At 34.8% G+C, this 18975-nt stretch overlaps 2 protein-coding genes across 2 annotated transcripts in view; both read left to right on the forward strand.

Moving 5' to 3' along the window:
• Positions 1 to 7707, forward strand: part of LOC107591570 (ABC transporter F family member 4-like) — a 9484-nt gene extending 1777 nt beyond the window's left edge. Inside the window, exons 2-7 of the mRNA XM_016280764.1 lie at positions 706 to 1746; positions 3983 to 4054; positions 4148 to 4330; positions 5628 to 5748; positions 6614 to 6703; positions 7584 to 7707. Coding sequence (XP_016136250.1) covers positions 706 to 1746; positions 3983 to 4054; positions 4148 to 4330; positions 5628 to 5748; positions 6614 to 6703; positions 7584 to 7707 — 1631 coding nt within the window. The remainder of the gene's footprint in view (positions 1 to 705; positions 1747 to 3982; positions 4055 to 4147; positions 4331 to 5627; positions 5749 to 6613; positions 6704 to 7583) is intronic.
• Positions 7708 to 9692: 1985 nt separating this feature from the next.
• Positions 9693 to 17704, forward strand: tyrp1b (tyrosinase-related protein 1b). Its single transcript, XM_016280707.1, has 8 exons — positions 9693 to 9778; positions 11152 to 11507; positions 11639 to 11961; positions 13249 to 13453; positions 14609 to 14776; positions 14937 to 15116; positions 15222 to 15371; positions 16854 to 17704. The coding sequence occupies exons 2-8, from the start codon at positions 11153 to 11155 to the stop codon at positions 17051 to 17053; spliced, it is 1581 nt and encodes a 526-aa protein (XP_016136193.1). The 5' UTR covers positions 9693 to 9778; position 11152; the 3' UTR covers positions 17054 to 17704.
• Positions 17705 to 18975: the final 1271 nt, after the last annotated feature.

Raw genomic sequence — 18975 nt, forward strand, 5'->3', positions numbered from 1 at the left:
TAGATAGATAGATAGATAGATAGATAGATAGATAGATAGATAGATAGATAAAATATAATAAAAAATCTAAAACTAACATAGTCACAACTTTTGAGTAATCCATGGAAATGTCAAGGAATTAAATATTGTAAGTTTTAATTTTATTTCTATTTTTTAAAGTGAGGTAACAAAAATATAATTTGAAATAAAAAAGCATAAAATAGAAAATAAATACAATTTGAACACATTTATGGAGAAAAACGTTCATGTGTTTTTCTGAATTTATGATCTTACATTGATACATGGAATATCAACGAATATTCCAAAACATATCAAGTCCATTGGACCACTTTTATGCATTCTAGGTTAAAATGAATGAGCAGAACATTAGCATGCACAATATATAGACTTACCAATGGTTTTCAGCATGATTAAATGATTTAAGAAAAGATAGATGGATGGATAGATAGATAGATAGATAGATAGATAGATAGATAGATAGATAGATAGATAGATAGATAGAAAGATAGATAGAGAGATAGATAGATAGATAGATCATCCAAATTCCAGCTCATAAACTGAAATATAGCCAATTTTGCCCAACTCTGGTGCTCATATATTCATCCTCACAGAAAGAGTGATGAAATGTGACCCTGCTGCACATTAGCAGGTTGACCTGGTCAAATCTGCTCTAAAGTCTTGAGTTGTCTTTGCTGCTTTGCACAGATGATGCTCTCCCCTCCCCTGACCCCGAGCCGGCCCCACCAAGCCTGGGTGAAATGATTGATGCAGTGAAGGCAGCCTTTGAGCAGGCGGTACAGATCTCGACAACCGGTGCCGTACGCGAGGCCTTGGAGCAGGTTGTAGGTGAACTCGCACCACAGAAGACTCAAGCAGAGCAGTCACCAGCGGTCGAGACCGCAGCAGATTATACAACAGAAGAAGCAGTGGTGCTCACTGCAGGAGAACCAGATGTCCTTATGTCAGAATCAAGTGAACAGACATCTGAGCAACCAGGTCAAGAAGGACTGACTCAAGATATAGAGCCTGCAGAGGAGATTAAAGTACTGGCCAAGTCATCAATTTCAAAGCCAGAAGAGAAATCAGAAGAGAAACCAGTGGAGCTGGTCCTTGAGGCAGTAGCTTCAGTTCAGGAACCAGTAGAATCTGTTTTGCAAGACACTGACATTGCTGAAGTGGGTGAACCAATGACTGAGGAAAGCCATTCAGAGGAATCACCTGTCCAGTCATATCCTGACACACAAAAAGAAAACGAATCAGGAAGAGGAGCTGTGAAAATGAACAAAGGAAGCAAGGAGGCTGAAGATGAAGATGAAGATGTAGAAGACCCAGCAAAGGGATTCACTGAGAAAGAGGCTCAGTTGTCTGAGATTGAGGAAAAGACTGCAAAAGGGGAAATAGAGAAAGCAGAGGTGTCAATAGAGGTTAAAGTACAAGGACCACAAGAAGAAGAATCTGTGAAAAGGCTATATACACAATGGGCTACGGATTCAGAGCATAGTCAAGAGGAATGGCAGGCAGTAACAGCACAGATGGGTACAGATGGTGGTGTGACTGATATGGATGAAGTAGAACAGGAAGAGGAAGAACAGGAAGTAGAAAAGACTCAAGAAGGTGTGACTGAAGTTAAGGCAAGGAGAGAGGAGGTAGATTCCGGATCTGAGGCACAGCTCCAGAAATTTTCAAGACAGGAGGAGGTTCCTCCAACCGCCAAAACAGTACCAGAGGAAACTCCACAGGAACCAGGTAATGAATCTATTATTAAGTGCATTTACCACCCAAGACAACTTCAAACTAAAAATAATTCTCAATTTCAATCTCCAACCATTAAGTTACAATTGCTGTAATATTTTCTAGACCAGTTTTACTCCACAGTTTTAGTTAGCTATGGTTTCACAATTGTGAGTGTCCCCCCCCCCCCTCCCAAACCTAATGCAATTAGACTTTCACCGTCTGATCATTATTGTACTTACAATATACAGCAAAGCAACTAAACTGCCTAAGGGCATCCCTTCAGTTTATAGTAGCGAAAAGACTCATAACATGTGAACTCTGGAGATGACTGGCTCCTGGGTGCACTCTGAGTCATCTATCCACCATTAATTACACAGTCACGCTGAAATACACTGAAATACACTGCTCAGTCAGGCTGTACACAATGGGGATTCAGATGGTATCACTTTATTTAAATTTTGGATTGAATATAGTGTAGTAGAATCTTCCTAAACAGAATAGAATAGAATAGATCAGAATAGAATGGTTTTGATGAAAAAGGGTAAGTATTTTGTTGGGGTACATTTGGGAGCATGGAGAATAATAAAATCCACACAAACACCTGCAAACATTAATAATATCTCCCTCTACATAAGAAAAAAGTGACAAAAACAAACTGAAATAAGCAATAAGCAAAATGCAATCTCTGGTCAGTGTCATTTTATAGACTAATGTTATTAGTGTTCATATGTATTTGTACTAGTGCTGTCAAACGATTAATCGTGATTAATTGCATCCAAAATAAAAGTTTTTATTTACATAATATATGTATGTGTACTGTGTATATTTATTATGTATATATAAATACACACACATACAGTATATATTTTGAAAATAATTACATGTATATACATTTATATATTTATATTCTTATATTTTATATTATATATAAATATATTTTATATATAATATAAACTTAACATATTTTTCTTAAATATATACATGCATGTGTTTTGTATTTATATATACATAATAAATATACACAGTACACATACATATATTATGTAAACAAATTATGTATCGCGATTAATCGTTTGACAGCACTAATTTTGTACATAAAATGTACACATTTGTATGTTTGTTTGTACATATACTGAAACATAAAATATATACTCATTGAAATCAAATGCTCAGCTTTACTGTTTTATTTAATTATATATATGTATATATATTTATTTTTTAAGTTCAGTTTGAATGTCACCAGAAACGGTCAAACCTGGTAAATGCATTACATAAATGTGATGCTTTAAAAAAATTTATTAATCTAATTTTATTCTATTAATTCCTTCAATCCAATATTCTATTAACCTAAAATAATTCATACACAGTTATATGTCTCTAACGTTGTTCGTATGCTTATTAAACAGAGACATTACTTCAATAAGGTTCATTTTAGAGTCTATACAATTATACAAAAATGTAAGTGTGGTAGAACAAAACTTTATGAAAAAACATCTATGAGTATTAATGAGATCATGTTGCATTTTTACATCTGCCTAAACGAGTGAGAATGTGGTCTGTTTTGGTGTCTGTCAAAAGCTCCAGAGCCTCATTTCCAATGAACCACTCTCCTATATGTTTCTGCTCCTGCTGCTCCTGTGACCTACATAGAGAAACACATTCATCCTGCTGAAACTAAGATACCCCTAAACCTTAATTCCCACACAACATAGACTTTACCCTCCAATCCTCCTAAAAGCACTACATGCTTCACTGAGTCAAGTGGCCTCTATCACAGTTGGTTGTATTCAGATAAAGCAGACTTTCTTCATTTCTGTGCATGGGATAAATACGTGTATCAAATGTGCATCTGTTATGATTGATTTCATGATTTGAAGATGTCTTATGAGAAGAATAATAGTACGAATCTCACCCTAGTCTTCATTAAAACCAGTCATTAGTTGCATACCAATATCTTTGGCCATTTAAACCAAAAGTATGGGGGGAAATTTCCAACATTGTAGAAAATGACCTCACATTCAATATATAGTGAAACAAAGTAATTGTGTCCAGTGACAAACACACATCTCTTTGCAAAGGTTTCTTAGCACGTTATATATTGAACTATTTTAGACCTAGCTGTTGTCTCACACGTAGCATATACTGTGAGAACGTCATTTTAAATTCCATACATATCCTCCAGCTCTCATCTCATCTTCCTGCTGCAATTTTCACCACTCTGTTAAATGTCTCCTCCATTTCACAACAGAGGTCGCCGTGGATACTAAGGGACCAATCAAGTTGCAGGAGCCTGTTATAAAGAAGTCTAAAGCAACAGGCGGTGAGGCTGTTAATGACACAAATTCCCTCTCAAACCTTCTGTCGCCTGCTGTCTATAAATGTAACTGGAAATGTGTGGAAACTTATTTTACAGGTAAAACTGATTTTACCGGTAAAACACATGAGGCAAGTGATGTAAACGAGATTATCACCTCCAGGGACCCGAACAAGAACAATCAGGGTGTACCGGTGTTGATGAACACTGTTGAGGAGCTCCCACCAACACCAGTTCACAAACTGAGGCTCGGAGATACTGATGCACCAATGGACTCTACACGTATGGCAACTACATGAGAAATATCATTTAAACACACCAAAGTAAACAGACTTGCAAAACCTATTTTTTCAAAAGACATACAACTTCTCATAAGTGTCATCTTATTGTCTGAGTACATTCTTCAAAAACATCTGGAATGGATATATGCTGAAACATTTATACATAAATCTATCTATCTACCTACAGTGCTGGTTCGTAACTGATTACATGTAATGTAGATTACACTATAAAAAATGACTGTGAATTTAACGGTAAAAGACTGTAAAAATGCTACAGTAAAAACCTGTTAAATGGTTAACGGTAAGTTCCCCTACTATAAAACTGTATTGGACATTACATGTAGTATACCATTTTTGGAAGTGAAAAAGATCTTATAATTTACAATGAACAACCGTAAATTGACATTCCCAGAATTCCCTGCGTTACATTTCAAATTTGATGTCTTTTTGTTGAAATAACTATGTTTCTTAGTTTTTTCTTATCAGTTGTGTACATTAGGGTTGTATGTTACATCTAATGTTGTTCAATTAATATTTATTGCATTATTTCAGTTTCATGTGTGTTACCGTGATGGTGTTTAGTGTTTGTGTGAATGACACTGTGCACCTTCTATATATGTTATTATTTAAAAGCTGCTTGTGATGGGCTTTGGTTCATCATGTGATTTTCTCATCATCACCTGCTTTTGGTGCAGTGTATTACAAAGGTACAAAACAGAATTCAGTACTTCAATGGGCTGGTATATTAACATTATATCAGTTAATGAAATTATGTTATTTAACTGTAAATTTATGTTAAAACCCTAAAATGCTGCTACCGTATTTTTTTACGGTAAAATTCTGGCAACCACAGCTGCCATTTTTTTACCCTAAATATTACGGAATTTGTTTTACAGTGACGTAATCAGATTCCAAAAATTAAGTACTTATAATAAGATTATATCACATTTTAAAATACTCATAATCAGATTACAGTAACTTTTTTATAGATTCCATGAATGCAGATTATTCACACAATGGCAGTAAATTATTCATAATTTGATTTGCCCTAATTCTTCTTTTTCTCTCTCTCTTAAATTTTCCTTTCCCAAATTATACCACTTTTATACTTTTGGATACTTGTATTTTCTGAAGGTCGAGCACCTGTCACTGACCATTTGTTTAATTTTTTTTTTCAATATTTTGTACTGGAAAGTGCCAGATGGTAGTGTCTATAGAGAGGCACACCTGCTCATTTCTCTTTTTTGATTTATTTAACTTTCTATATTTGACAGTACTTTCTCTCTTTCACGCTTCAGAGACCAAAGCCATAGGGCAGGACGCATGGAAGATAGGAGCCATAGCAGCAGCATTCTTTCTCATTCTGCAAACTGCTGTCACCACTGTCTACATTCTGAAGTGCAGGACAAAGCCAAATAGGTTTGTGTGTGCATTGTAAGATTATAAGGATCTTTGAAGGGAGAAGTTGTTATTGGAACATCACTACAGTAACTGATGAGATATATACAGTATCTCACAGAAGTGAGTACACCCCTCACATTTTTGTAAATATTTTATTATATCTTTTCATGTGCTAACACTGAAGAAATTACACTTTGTTACAATGTAAAGTAGTGAGTGTACAGCTTGTATAACAGTGTAAATTTGCTGTCCCCTCGAAATAATTCAACACACAGCCATTAATGTCTAAACCGCTGGCCACAAAAGTGAGTACACCCCTAAGTGAAAATGTCCAAATTGGGCCCAATTAGCCATTTTCTCTCCCCGGTGTCATGTGACTAATATAGACTGTATACAGAGTGTTAATAAATACACACACAAAATCCACTCGACAGATGATTTTATCAAAAGTGACATACATAACAAGATCCCTAAGACTCAAACCTATGAGTGAACTATAAGAACATTGGAGTTTAATGAACTAACCAGTTAATTAAGAAATTAACTAGTTCTCTTCTGGGAAAAAAATATTTACAGTACATTGCACTCAACGTCATATAGCCATATAAGTTGTTTTTTATATAACAGTCATAATCCCCCCCACTGCTCCCTACAGCATCAAAACAATGACATATTGCGAGAGGGGTACACATTATAAATCTTATTGTGACTCATAAATGATTATATAACGTTTGCACTGTGGGTGAGTGTGTGGGAGAACGGGTTGAATTTAGAGATTTCTAAAAATTATAACGATCGACCACCTTCCTCTGGCTAATAATAGATTATGTATATTGAAAGAACTGCTTTAAAGATAATATTCCTATATATTTGTTAGCAGCAGTGTGGCCCCAAAGAAGCTGTGTGCTAGAGGAAACGGAGGTAAAGAAGGTGACGCAAACAATATAGATACCACCGTTCCAATCGATAAACAGTGTTGGGGAAAATTACTTTTAAAAGTAATGCATTACAATATTGCGTTACTCCCTAAAAAAGTAACTAATTACGTTACTTAAGTAATGTGTTACGTTACTTTTGTGTTACTTTCGTGTTACTTTTTAAATATGAGCAGGGCTTGATTGTTTTTAATATAAGAAGTTCTATTTATAGCAAATGTAAAAGCCCTTTCACACCAAAAAGTGTAATGAATAAACCTCAGGCTGAAGGAAAAGTAAATTCACGTCTGTACAGTAGAACGCAGGAGAAGAAACACTCTTCAGCAATAAAAAAAACAATGAAGCACAATTGTTAGTTTCTCTAAAGTCATTTTTGCTTATTAGTATGGTTGAACTGGATCATCAAAGGTCAGCAGCAAAGATATTGGTTAATAAAATGAGATTAGATACATTTGTGTTATTTAACATATTTAATTATTGCAGGTTTGCGTCATATTCTGAGTTTGCATTTCTCCGTTTTAATTCATTTGAATGTACATTCACATTTAGTCTAGAACTACAGTGACATCATGTTCACACAGCGCACACAACACCTCTGTACTCCCGATTTCTCCCAACATGGGGACAGGAGAGCTGTCAGTCAATAAATGGAAAAACAAAGTAACTGGCGTTATTTTTTTGAAAAAGTAACTCAGATATTGTCTTGTAAATTAAAAAGTAATGCGTTACTTTGCTAGTTACTTGAAAAAAATAATCTGATTACGTAACTCGCGTTACTTGTAATGAGTTACCCCCCAACACTGTAGATGAATAGTGAGTATATGACCACACATACTCACCCTGATTATGAGGAACATAAACAAACACACACACACACGCACACACATACGCATTGTGACTGATTGTTTGTGTTTGCAGAACCGCTGTAGATAACCTTCCAGAGTACTCGCAGGTCCAGCAAGAGGACGTTGCTATGACAACTATACCACTGGAGTCCACAGAGAAGAGTTCATCCTATGACCCCAGAACCTCTGTTGTTTAGCATTGCTGACCTCAAGGAGTATGATTCTAACTGTAGATGAATAGTGAGTATATGACCACACATACTCACCCTGATTATGAGGAACATAAACACACACACACACACACACACATACGCATTGTGACTGATTGTTTGTGTTTGCAGAACCGCTGTAGATAACCTTCCAGAGTACTCGCAGGTCCAGCAAGAGGACGTTGCTATGACAACTATACCACTGGAGTCCACAGAGAAGAGTTCATCCTATGACCCCAGAACCTCTGTTGTTTAGCATTGCTGACCTCAAGGAGTATGATTCTAGATCATACAAGTGTGTGTGTGTGTGTGTGTGACTGAGGGTCTGACTGTGGGAGAGTGTGTGTGTCTATATGTGTATTGAATGGTCTGGTTAGCCTTGACACCAAATGTCACTCCTGTGTTATTCTTCGTACAGTAGAATGACCGTTATTTGTGAAAAAGCAGAGTCATATCAGTTTTTAGGCTGGTTTCACAGTTAAAATATTAAAAAATTCTGGGGTAAAAAGATAAATGTACATGAAAAGCAAAACAGCATAAAATATTAAGACTTGTTTTCAGAGAATATGTTTAGATTTTAGTTTTTATTGAGTGTTTTCTTGTTTAAAACATCGAATATTTAACATGGTTTATGTTTAAAATAAACAAATAAACAAACTATTTGCCCATGGGGTAAGAGAAATAAACTTAACTCAATATTTATTTTGAGAAAAACAAGTTTTATTATATTACGCAGTTTTGCTTCTCAAGTATATTTATCTTGTTTTAGAGATATTTAGATAGTTTTACTGAAAAACACGATAAAATACTTTTTTACCAACATGTATTGTCCTGCACTCCAAAAATATATTTAGGCCTAAATTTAAGATGTGTATTTGAGTTAAATATATAAAATTCCTTTCATTTGGATTGAAAAAAAAGTAATAAACTTAATGTGATGCATATTTTTCAGTCATACATAAATTAAACAAGTAAGATTTAGTTTATTATTATTTATAAAGTTTATTGTTTTTATGTTTGCAAATATATTTTATTTAAATCCTAAAAATTAGAAAATCATATTTTCAAAATGCTATTTTTTTTTTCAATTGTCCTGCACTCCAATGTCTAAATTTAAGATTTATGTATTTGAGTTGCATATAAAATTCCATCCATTTGGATTAAATAAATAAATAAATAAGTACATTTATATATTTTATTTAAATCATAAAAATAATAAAATCACATTTTATGTATTTGTTCAAATTGCTTCAGATCAGCATAAATCTGTTAATTGTGAATATACGTACATTTATTCAGTTAAAAAGTATGAACATGGTAACAATGTGGCTATAGCTTTGGAACAATCTTTTTTTGTTTGTTTTTGTTTCCTTAATGTATGATTGGCAAATAAGCATCACATTAAGTTTATTCGTTTGATAATAAAACTGCGTAATACAAATAGATGGAAATTTCATATGCAATTCAAACACATAAATCTGAAATTTAGGCCTAAATACATTTTGGGTTTTGATTTTCTACTGTTTAGTATTGATGATGCAGAACAATAGTTACAAGTCACACAAATTTATTGCATTAAACAATTTCCATAGAAATATGTAAAACATAAAAACGTGGCAAAGTTTGGCATATGTACTAATTGAAATCTAAAGAGTTCTGTATTTAAAACGATTCTATCTTTCCTGCACAACCCTCCTGTAACAGACATGTGACATGTGTCTTTTCTTTAATAAATGGTTTGTTTCTGTCTATTATTTTGCCTGTTATGAAAGCAAAGACCATTGATCTATCAAACCAACAGACGCAAATGAAGAGCCACATTCACTGAAGAGGAAAGAGAGTTGTAGAATGTGTTTTTACCCTTTCTCTCTCTCTTCCCTCTCTCTCTACTGGCTGCTGATCACGGGATGGAGGGATCAGAGAGAGGAGTGCAGTCAGGAGGGGTGTAAGTATAAAAGAGTTGGCCAGGGGACAGCACAGGGGGGCACTACAGTACAGGAGAAAGAGAGAGTGTGAGAAAGAAAGAGTGGGGTAGAAAAGAAAGAACGGATGATATAAGGTACACTTTACTTTTATCTTTCTTTCCTGTATCGTTTTTTACTCTTTATATCACTGCAGTGGTTGAAGACGGACATTGTGGCCCACTAGTGCATGACATGGATGAATTGTTGTTTAATCAATCAGTTCAGAATTTATGATGAGCATAGATGCAGAGTTATATGCATATGACTTTTTTTGTCTTGAACTTTTTTTACATAAGAGACAAGATGACAGATCGATAAAGGAAATAGTTTATTTTATTTTGTAAAAACCATTAACGCAATCCATTTGTGTGGGTTCGCTCTGAGGACATAACTAGTCAGTGAGTTTGAGATTGTGAAGCTGGAACTGTCTATATGCTTAGATGCTTCTAAAAGGCTGCTATACAATTGCAAGCCTAGGGTACTTCAAAAAACTACAAATAAAAGATTCAGCATTAAAGATAGAGAGAAAAATCTTCTGTCGCTTTCCATTGTTTCTCTTTGACAGTAATACATTTCTTCCATTTTTCAGATCTTCTGTAGTAAGAACGAATCTTACTGTGCACATTTTTGCACTGATCTCAAAAGATTTCCCAACTTCCTTTTTTTGCAGATAATGTCCGATAAGGTTTTTTTTTTTTTCACTAACAATTAGAACCAGAGTGGGTTACTCTTTTTTTCTGAAGCAAACCATAACACTTCATGGTGAAAATTTTTTCACAATTTCCATAATTTATCCAGTTTAACTGAAAAATTCTAAATAAATGTAAATAAAATATTAATAAATAAAATGAATATTTTAATTTATTATATATTAAATGTTTTATATTTATAAAATAATAATATTAAAATTAAAATAAAAGAAAACAAAAGAAAAGAAAACAAAAGAAGCAAAAATTAGTAGTCTAGCAAAAAAAAAAATTTCATTTTTTAAAGTATACTGTAAGTATCTAACAGGCTTTTGTGGTTTATGCATAAAACAAATAATAAACAGTTTTCCAAACAGGATAAGTAAAATAATGAATTCATAATTTCTTATAAAATTTTGCTTCTACATTTATCTTGTTATATGATGTTTAGATAAAATATTGTTTTTAGTGTTCTAATTAAATAATTTGCTAATATTACAAGTATAAACTGCATGCAAAACTAAAAAGCTGATTTTTATGACTGATAGACATCGGCAGACATAACGGCCTAACTTTCACAAACTATGCACTTTTAAAGGAATATTTAACCCCCCAAATTATTTTACTCGCCTTCATGCTGCTCCAAACCGGTATGATTTTTATTCTGCCTAGCATCTAAATAAAATTGTTACAGGTTTGTAATGACATGAGGGTGACATTTTTGGGTGATCTATCCCTTTGAGCATATTTCAATGCATGTGGTCCCATTTATGCCTTTCTAGGATGTGGAAGAGTGTGTGTTTAGTGCTAATGTGCGTTGTGCTGACGCACGCGCAGTTCCCACGTCAGTGTGTGACACCAGAAGGTCTGCAGAGTGGCACCTGCTGCCCATCACCTACTGGACTGCCCAATGACGAGTGTGGATCCAGTACAGGGAGAGGTCAATGTGTGTCAATTACTGCTGACCGCCGGCCACACGGGCCTCAGTATCCTCACGATGGGCGGGATGATAGAGAACGATGGCCACTTCGGTTCTTTAACAGAACCTGTCAATGCAACGGAAACTTCAGTGGATTTAACTGTGGCCGATGCCGGCACGGTCTGACCGGGCCAAACTGTGATCAAAGAGTCACCGTGGGTGAGGACAGACATCCATACGCTTAAATCCTCATGATGAACAAGTATACAGATATGCACTGTAAATACATACAGTATGTGATGTTTGTATGCTTTGCTTTCTGAATCGTCTGGGTTTGTTTGTGTTCTCAGTGCGACGTAACGTCATGCAGATGTCTGCAGATGAGAAAAGAGCCTTTGTGGACGCCCTGGGCCAGGCTAAAAGAACTGTCCATCCTGACCTGGTCATCTGTACCCGCCGCTATCAGGAGATTTTCGGCCCGGACGGAGCAAGTGTACAGTTTGAGAACATCACCATTTATAATTACTTTGTCTGGACCCACTACTATTCGGTCAGTAAGACTTACATGGGTCAAGGCCAGCAGAGCTTCGGAGGTGTGGATTTCTCACACGAAGGACCAGGATTTGTCACTTGGCACCGGTACCACCTGTTGCAACTGGAGAGAGACATGCAGGTGACCCAAATCAGATAATGATAATGAAATACAAAACCTGTTAAATGATGTCTTGTGATTCCAAAACTTTATGACATGGAACACAAAAGGAGATATTTTAAAGAATGCATTGGTCGCTCTTTTCCATGCAAATATAGCGACTGGGCACTGGGGCTTTCAAGCTTCAAAAAACATGCAAAAAGTATCATAGAAGTTCATATGACTCATTCCCTGTATGTCAAGTTTTCTGAAGAGAAACAGGTGAACTTTACTTTGTTGACATCCGCCATACAGTGTCTCTTTTTGGGGTCCTCATGTCAGTTAAATAAGTCTGGTTGATCTGGTAAATAAATAAATATTCATTTTGGTGGGAATTATTATCAGTGGATTATGACTTTAATTTAGATTTATTTATAATACAAAGTTATGATATGACTTCAGAGACTTCAGATCACTTTTATGATGCTTTGATGTTTTTTGATGTTTGATGAAGCTCCAATAGAGAAGTATGAACAATACATTTTTTAAAATACCTTCTTATTTATTCAGTGGAAGAAAGCCAGTCATACAGGTTTGGAACGACATGAAGTTGAGCAAATTATGACAGAAATGTTATGTTTCAGTATTCATGCTTTGTTGTCACAGTTATTACATGCCAAGACAAGTTGAAAGTTATGACATAAAACATAATGATGACAATTTGAAATACAAGATAAAACATCATAACTATTAGATACAACTTTTGACTTTTGCTCATAATTATCACTTTTTATGTCACAATTTTGACTTAGTATCTGACCATTTAGATTTTTTTATCTTATAGTGACTTAGTATCTCATAATTTCGACTTTTGTATGATTAACTAAAGTTTTTTATTATGTGTCGGAAATGGGCTTCAATACTTCATTCTTATAGAAGACCTGTAAAGAAGAAAACAATTTAAATTTAAATTAAATAAATAAATAACTAAATATAAATGTAAATAAATTAAAAAAACACAAAAAGTCAAAATATACTAAGAACACCTTTACTTGAGAACTAAGATAAAACTTTTTTCTAAGATAATGTATCTTGAATTTAATTAAATGAACGTTTGTTTGTTTGTTTTTACCTCATTTGTACATTTTCCTTCTTTTATTAACATAATCCTCTAAAGTTTTGTTAGATTTACTGTATGCTCTAATCCAGAAAAATCAATCTGGCAAGTCTTATTATCTTGTGCAGTAAGCAGAAATACCAACTATTCCCCATTGATAGAAGGATCAGCTAATGGGACATGTTGGGATACACATGTGTGTGTGTGCACAGGACATGCTGGGGGATCCGTCGTTTGCCCTGCCGTACTGGAACTTTGCAATTGGAGGCAGCGAGTGTGATATCTGCACTGATGACCTGCTGGGAGCCAGAAGCAGCTTTGACACCAATGGCATCAGTTCCAATTCTGTGTTCTCTCAGTGGAGAGTCATCTGTGAGAGTGTGGAGGAGTATGAGACACTGGGGACCATCTGCAACAGTACGACACACTCACACAACATACCAGTAACACACACTGCCTCTCTATACATCACACGAACGCACATATACCCAGAATACTGCAGAAACACACGTCTAATTTTGTGTCCTCTCCCTGGTGGGAGATCTGTGAGAGTGTGGGGGAGTGTGAGACATTGGAGACCATCTGCAACAGTAAGACACACACACACACATGCATTCCAAGACCTAAGACTGCTCACATGCTGTTTGAACTAATCCTTTGAGGCATTTCGAAAGCTCAGAAGAAAGATCAAACCTTATATGGGCAAAATGATTAGAATCATGTGATTGTATTTGCAAGTGACTCACAACTGCAGACAAACTGAATAGTATAATATTCAATCTTATGATGCTTCTTTCTCACAGTCTGCGGGACCTCAGAAAGAGATTTGGTTCATAGGTCAAAGACAAACAACAAATCATGATTTAAAAAAAATCTAGTTTAAGGCATACAAAGTCTTTATTCATTTTGATTTCATAAGGTTACGAAAAACTTTTATAACATTTTCAAAATTTAAATTGAATGACTCTAAAAAAAAGTAATGTGGTGCAAATATCAAGTAAAAAAAAAAATATATATATATATATATATTTTCATAGTGTACACCAGTGTTATTTTTTTCCATTAAGATACTATTATTATTATTATTAGTTTTTATTTTTTCCAAGTTCACTTTGATTTCAGTTAAAGTTTTACAAATGTTGTGTGTTTTTTGTCTTTATATATATATATGTATTTGTATAACTGTATTGTTCACACTGCATGATTTGACAGACAAAGGTTTTTCAAATACTAAAAGCAGTGAAGCAGTTTTGTTAAAATATTAAAATATTTTTTCCTAAGAAATCTTTAATATGAGACATTTAAGAGATGGGTTTTTTTTTTATTATTATGATTCAGGGCAGTTGTATCACCCTGACATTTTAACTTCATGCCCCACATAAAATATCAAAATTAATTTTAATTCAGAACTTGCTCATTATTGAAGAGTTGTTTTCAAGTCAGTGTGTGTTTGAATTGCATTTTAATGTCTTTTTGAGACAAATTAATAGATTCTGACAAAAAAAACAAAAAACCATGTTCATCAAAATATATCAAAAGTTATCAACATTTCTCTGCCTGGTGTGTATTCAGGTACAGAGACAAATCCAATCAGAAGAAACCCTGCCGGTAATGTGGCTCGACCCATGGTTCAGAGACTACCAGATCCACAGGACGTCATTGACTGTCTCGAGCTGAACACTTTCGACACACCACCTTACTACTCAACTTCTTCTCAGAGCTTCAGGAACACTGTTGAGGGTATGATACACTAGCAAATGCAAATAAAACTACTTTCTAAAAAGGTTTTTGAAAAATGTTTGAAGCCACAGTCAAAGGAACTAGCACACCAAATAGCCACCTGCATAAAGTCTTTGCAGCATTTCGGAGACTTTTAATTGGTGTTCTTGTGTGTCATTAGGTTACAGTGCTCCCCAGGGAAACTATGACCCAGTAGTGAGGAGTCTGCACAACCTGGCTCATTTGTTTCTCAATGGCACAGGTGGACAGACTCACCTGTCACCAAACGACCCCATCTTTGTCCTGCTTCACACGTTCACTGATGCCATCTTTGATGAATGGCTTCAGAGACACACTGCTGGTAAACACACACACACACACACACACACAATGTACATACATACATACAAAAAATGAGTTTTACATTTCAGTTGCATTCTAACTAGTGATCTTTGTACTAACGCAGCAGGAACAGTGGTCTATCCTGAGGAAAACGCTCCGATTGGACACAACAGAGAGTTCAATATGGTTCCTTTCTGGCCACCAGTCAGAAATGCTGAAATGTTTGTCGCTGCCCCAGACAACCTGGGCTACACCTATGAGGTTCAGTGGCCAAGTGAGTAATCAGTGATAGCAACACAGCAAAAAAAGTATCCATAACAAGCCCATAAACTATCTAAGTATTCCAGTAACACTTTAGAATAATGATCTGTCATTAATAGGTAAACTATGCAGGAAGTAACGCAGAACTAATGAGTAGTACTACACTAAAACTTCAGTTACTATTAAATAAGAACAGAAACGTCAACAGTTGTCTTTTTTATTCTCAACGTTGACTTAAAATGCATTACTAATTACTCTAGTGTTACCTAGTTACTCTTCAAGAACTACTAGTGATCTGAACCATTATTTTAAAATTAAAAAAAAAGTTCTTCACCTTAAAATAACGGTCCAGATAATTACTAGTTAATGCAAAGTGATTAAGTAACACTAGAGTAGCCTAATTAGCGATTAGTAATTCATTGGTAATTAATTGGTGAAAATAATAACTATTTCGTAGTGAGGCCAATCTCATTCAGTAATTACTGACTGCTTATTAAGGAAGTATCTCAGTCCTAAATTCACTATTACTTACTGATTATTTAGGCTTGTTTGGATATTAGTTAATATTAGTAGCTGAAGTGTTAATGTAGTTCACCCATTAGTCCTGCATTACTTCCTGCATAATTATCTGTTAATGATAGAACATTATTCTAAAGTGTTACCAATATTCCTTTCTGGAGAACTTTATTAGTATAACTGAACTTAAAAGTTAAAGGAATCGTTCACCCAAAAACTCATCATTTCCTCACATCTTTTTTCTTCTGTGCAACACAAAAGTAGATCATTTAATTAATATCCAGCTGTGTGAATTCAGTATAAAGGCAATACATTATGATTCACTTCAACACTTAATGAAGAACCCAAAAATACAAGTGTTCTGTTCGGGTTTCAGCAATTTTAACAGTAAAATTGTTGCAGAGGCCATTGATTTCCTCCTTTGAATTTGTCTGACGGTGTCAGGTTCGCCCACTCTTCAGTACATTGTTCTTTTTATAACAGAAATCTCTGGATATTTAACACATAATTACTTTAAAGACATGAATTTGTAATATCATTCGTACATTTTCATACAGTCTGCTTATTCCCCCACTCAGGGTGGCCCTTTATGTTTATCATTTTTCCAAAAATCTCATGTTTTCATACAAATGACATTGTAAATTCATACTAAATCTCCACCTTGTAAAATATTTATGTTTTTTCATGAGATCAGATTGGATTTGGTAGAAATCATGCTAAAGAGATTACACATTAATATTGAGCCAATGGGATCACTTGGGGTCCTAATAGAGACCCAATTTTTAGGGAGGACCCCATTTGTCCTGACACTGGTTTAAAGGCAGTGTCAGGGATCCATTTCTGCCACCTACTGGACTGGAGTGTGAAGTGCACACAGGAACTCAATGGCAATTTTACTATGCATTTAAAAAATGTTATTCACCTTTATACATTTGTGGTTTGATATAAACACAAAATCTCTCTCTTTCTCCCTCCTTAGCTCGGGCATACACTATTTCAGAGATCATCACCATAGCGATTGTTGCCGTGGTGCTTATTGTGGCTGTGGTGGGCGGAGTCATCGGGTGTGCTGTTCGGGCACGTTCTTACCGCTCGGCTGAGGGCCTGGAGCCGCTGCTAGGGGAACAGTTCAGGCGTTACTCAGAGGATGAGCGGCATGCTTCTCAGTCTGTTGTGTGATTGAGAAACTAAAAAAAATTTTGCACTGTGCATCCACACTGTACTGGAGGAGTTTGAATTATGAATTATTATCATTCAAAAGCATTATAAAAGTAAAAGGGGCTCAATTTATGACTATTTATTATCAGATTTTTCATGTCCAGTGAGACACGGCGAATACAATCATATGCGCACTTAAAACACATTTAAATGAGTTTATGCACTGCTTATGAATGCCCTATGAACACATGACTTACGGTTATTGTACAGTGTGGCCTATTTTATATTACTCTGATATAAAAGTTTTAAAATTTTGATTTTGTGTACTGTACACTCAATTGTATTTAACAGTGCAGATGATTCGGCAGCAACTGCAATAGAGACAAATTTCAAGAATATTGAAACAAGAATATTATAAAATAAAGATTTTAAGCACATTTTATATATATTTTACTAAATTATTATTTAAAGGAAAAAAACTCCTCCTAGTTACCATAAAATAACATTCCTGATAGTGTCCATACACAGGCTCAAACTTTTATATGACATGGTTTGTGTAATGCCATAACAGTGTTATGATTAATAATCAAATCCATCAGAACAAAATTGCAAGAGTGGAGAGTAAAAAGTGTCTTGGTGAAATAAAGTGGGACAACAGACCCTGGCAAATAATTTAGCAATTTTGGAACAGTACACTTTTCTGTAATTAACATTCAGTAATTAAAATAATAATTAAGAACTAGGTTTGTGTAATTAATTTGTATTCTAGAGGCTCATGTTTAAGAGGCGCATTTTCATTTGCCAAAGATGAATTAGATGTGATCATATCCACTGTGATGCATGATTATGATGCAGATGACAACATTTGGAATGACAGCTACCCTTGTGGCAACTATTAACATTTGATTTTCTGCTGATATTTAAAGGCCAATCAATCATGAAACATGTTCGTCCCATTTCACCCTATTTACAAAGAAAAGACATCAAATCAATTCTATTTCCTCTCAGTTGACCTTGCTGATTTTTACACCACTACAGTGTGGCAATAATGACCAAATCAGCAAGCTGTATCATGTCATGCATGCCACTGCTACTTAGTCGTTTCCTGAGACTACTACTACTAATAATCATAATAATGATAAAAGGAAGAACTTCACTGCACTTAATGGGCATGTTGAGAAAAACCGGGCAGTTTCAGACATATTACAGTAACACAGGTGTTCAGATCCCATTCCATCACTTTAAACCTACATCTGGTCCCTCTGCACTGCTGCCCCCTAGTGATACAAAAATAACTGCATGTTTGAATGTAACATTTTCATTTTAGTTCAGGGATGCTCTATTTTTTTCCCAGGAAATCTCCCATCTCACAAAGTTCACTTCCAAACCTTATCAAACACACCTGAACCAGCTAATGAAGTTCCTCAAGAACACAGAAAAGTGTGTTGGAACAGCTGGAACTGAACTTTGCGGGAACTGGTTTGAGCACCCCCTGCTTGAAACGATTTGGTACACTTTGTCAATCACCAAAAGAGATCTTCAACCCTCATTGCTTATGAAATTTAAACTAATGAACATTACATGATCTGATAACTTTCAGCACAGACAATGCTAAAAACAAAATTAAAAGAATACATGTCAAAATATTTAAAAAAGGTAGCAAAATTATTATTATTATTTTATTATTTAGTAAAATTGCTAATAATTTTAGTAAAAAAAACAAAACAAAGTGTAAATGGTGAGCAAAGAAAGCAACGAAGAAAGAAGAATAAGGACAAGCACAGATCTTACTTTTCCTTTTGAAAATGCTTTATTAAACTACCTCTATAAATACAACAACGCCAAAAAGTTTTAAAACAAACAATGCGAGATAGAAAACAGTTCTAAACAGATCTAAAAAAAAAAAAAAGGAAAAGATATTATGGCCAATAACATTCTACATT

Source organism: Sinocyclocheilus grahami, unplaced genomic scaffold (genome assembly GCF_001515645.1).
Source record: "Sinocyclocheilus grahami isolate Dianchi unplaced genomic scaffold, SAMN03320097.WGS_v1.1 scaffold143.1, whole genome shotgun sequence".
In the NCBI taxonomy this organism is placed as follows: Eukaryota; Metazoa; Chordata; class Actinopteri; order Cypriniformes; family Cyprinidae; genus Sinocyclocheilus; species Sinocyclocheilus grahami.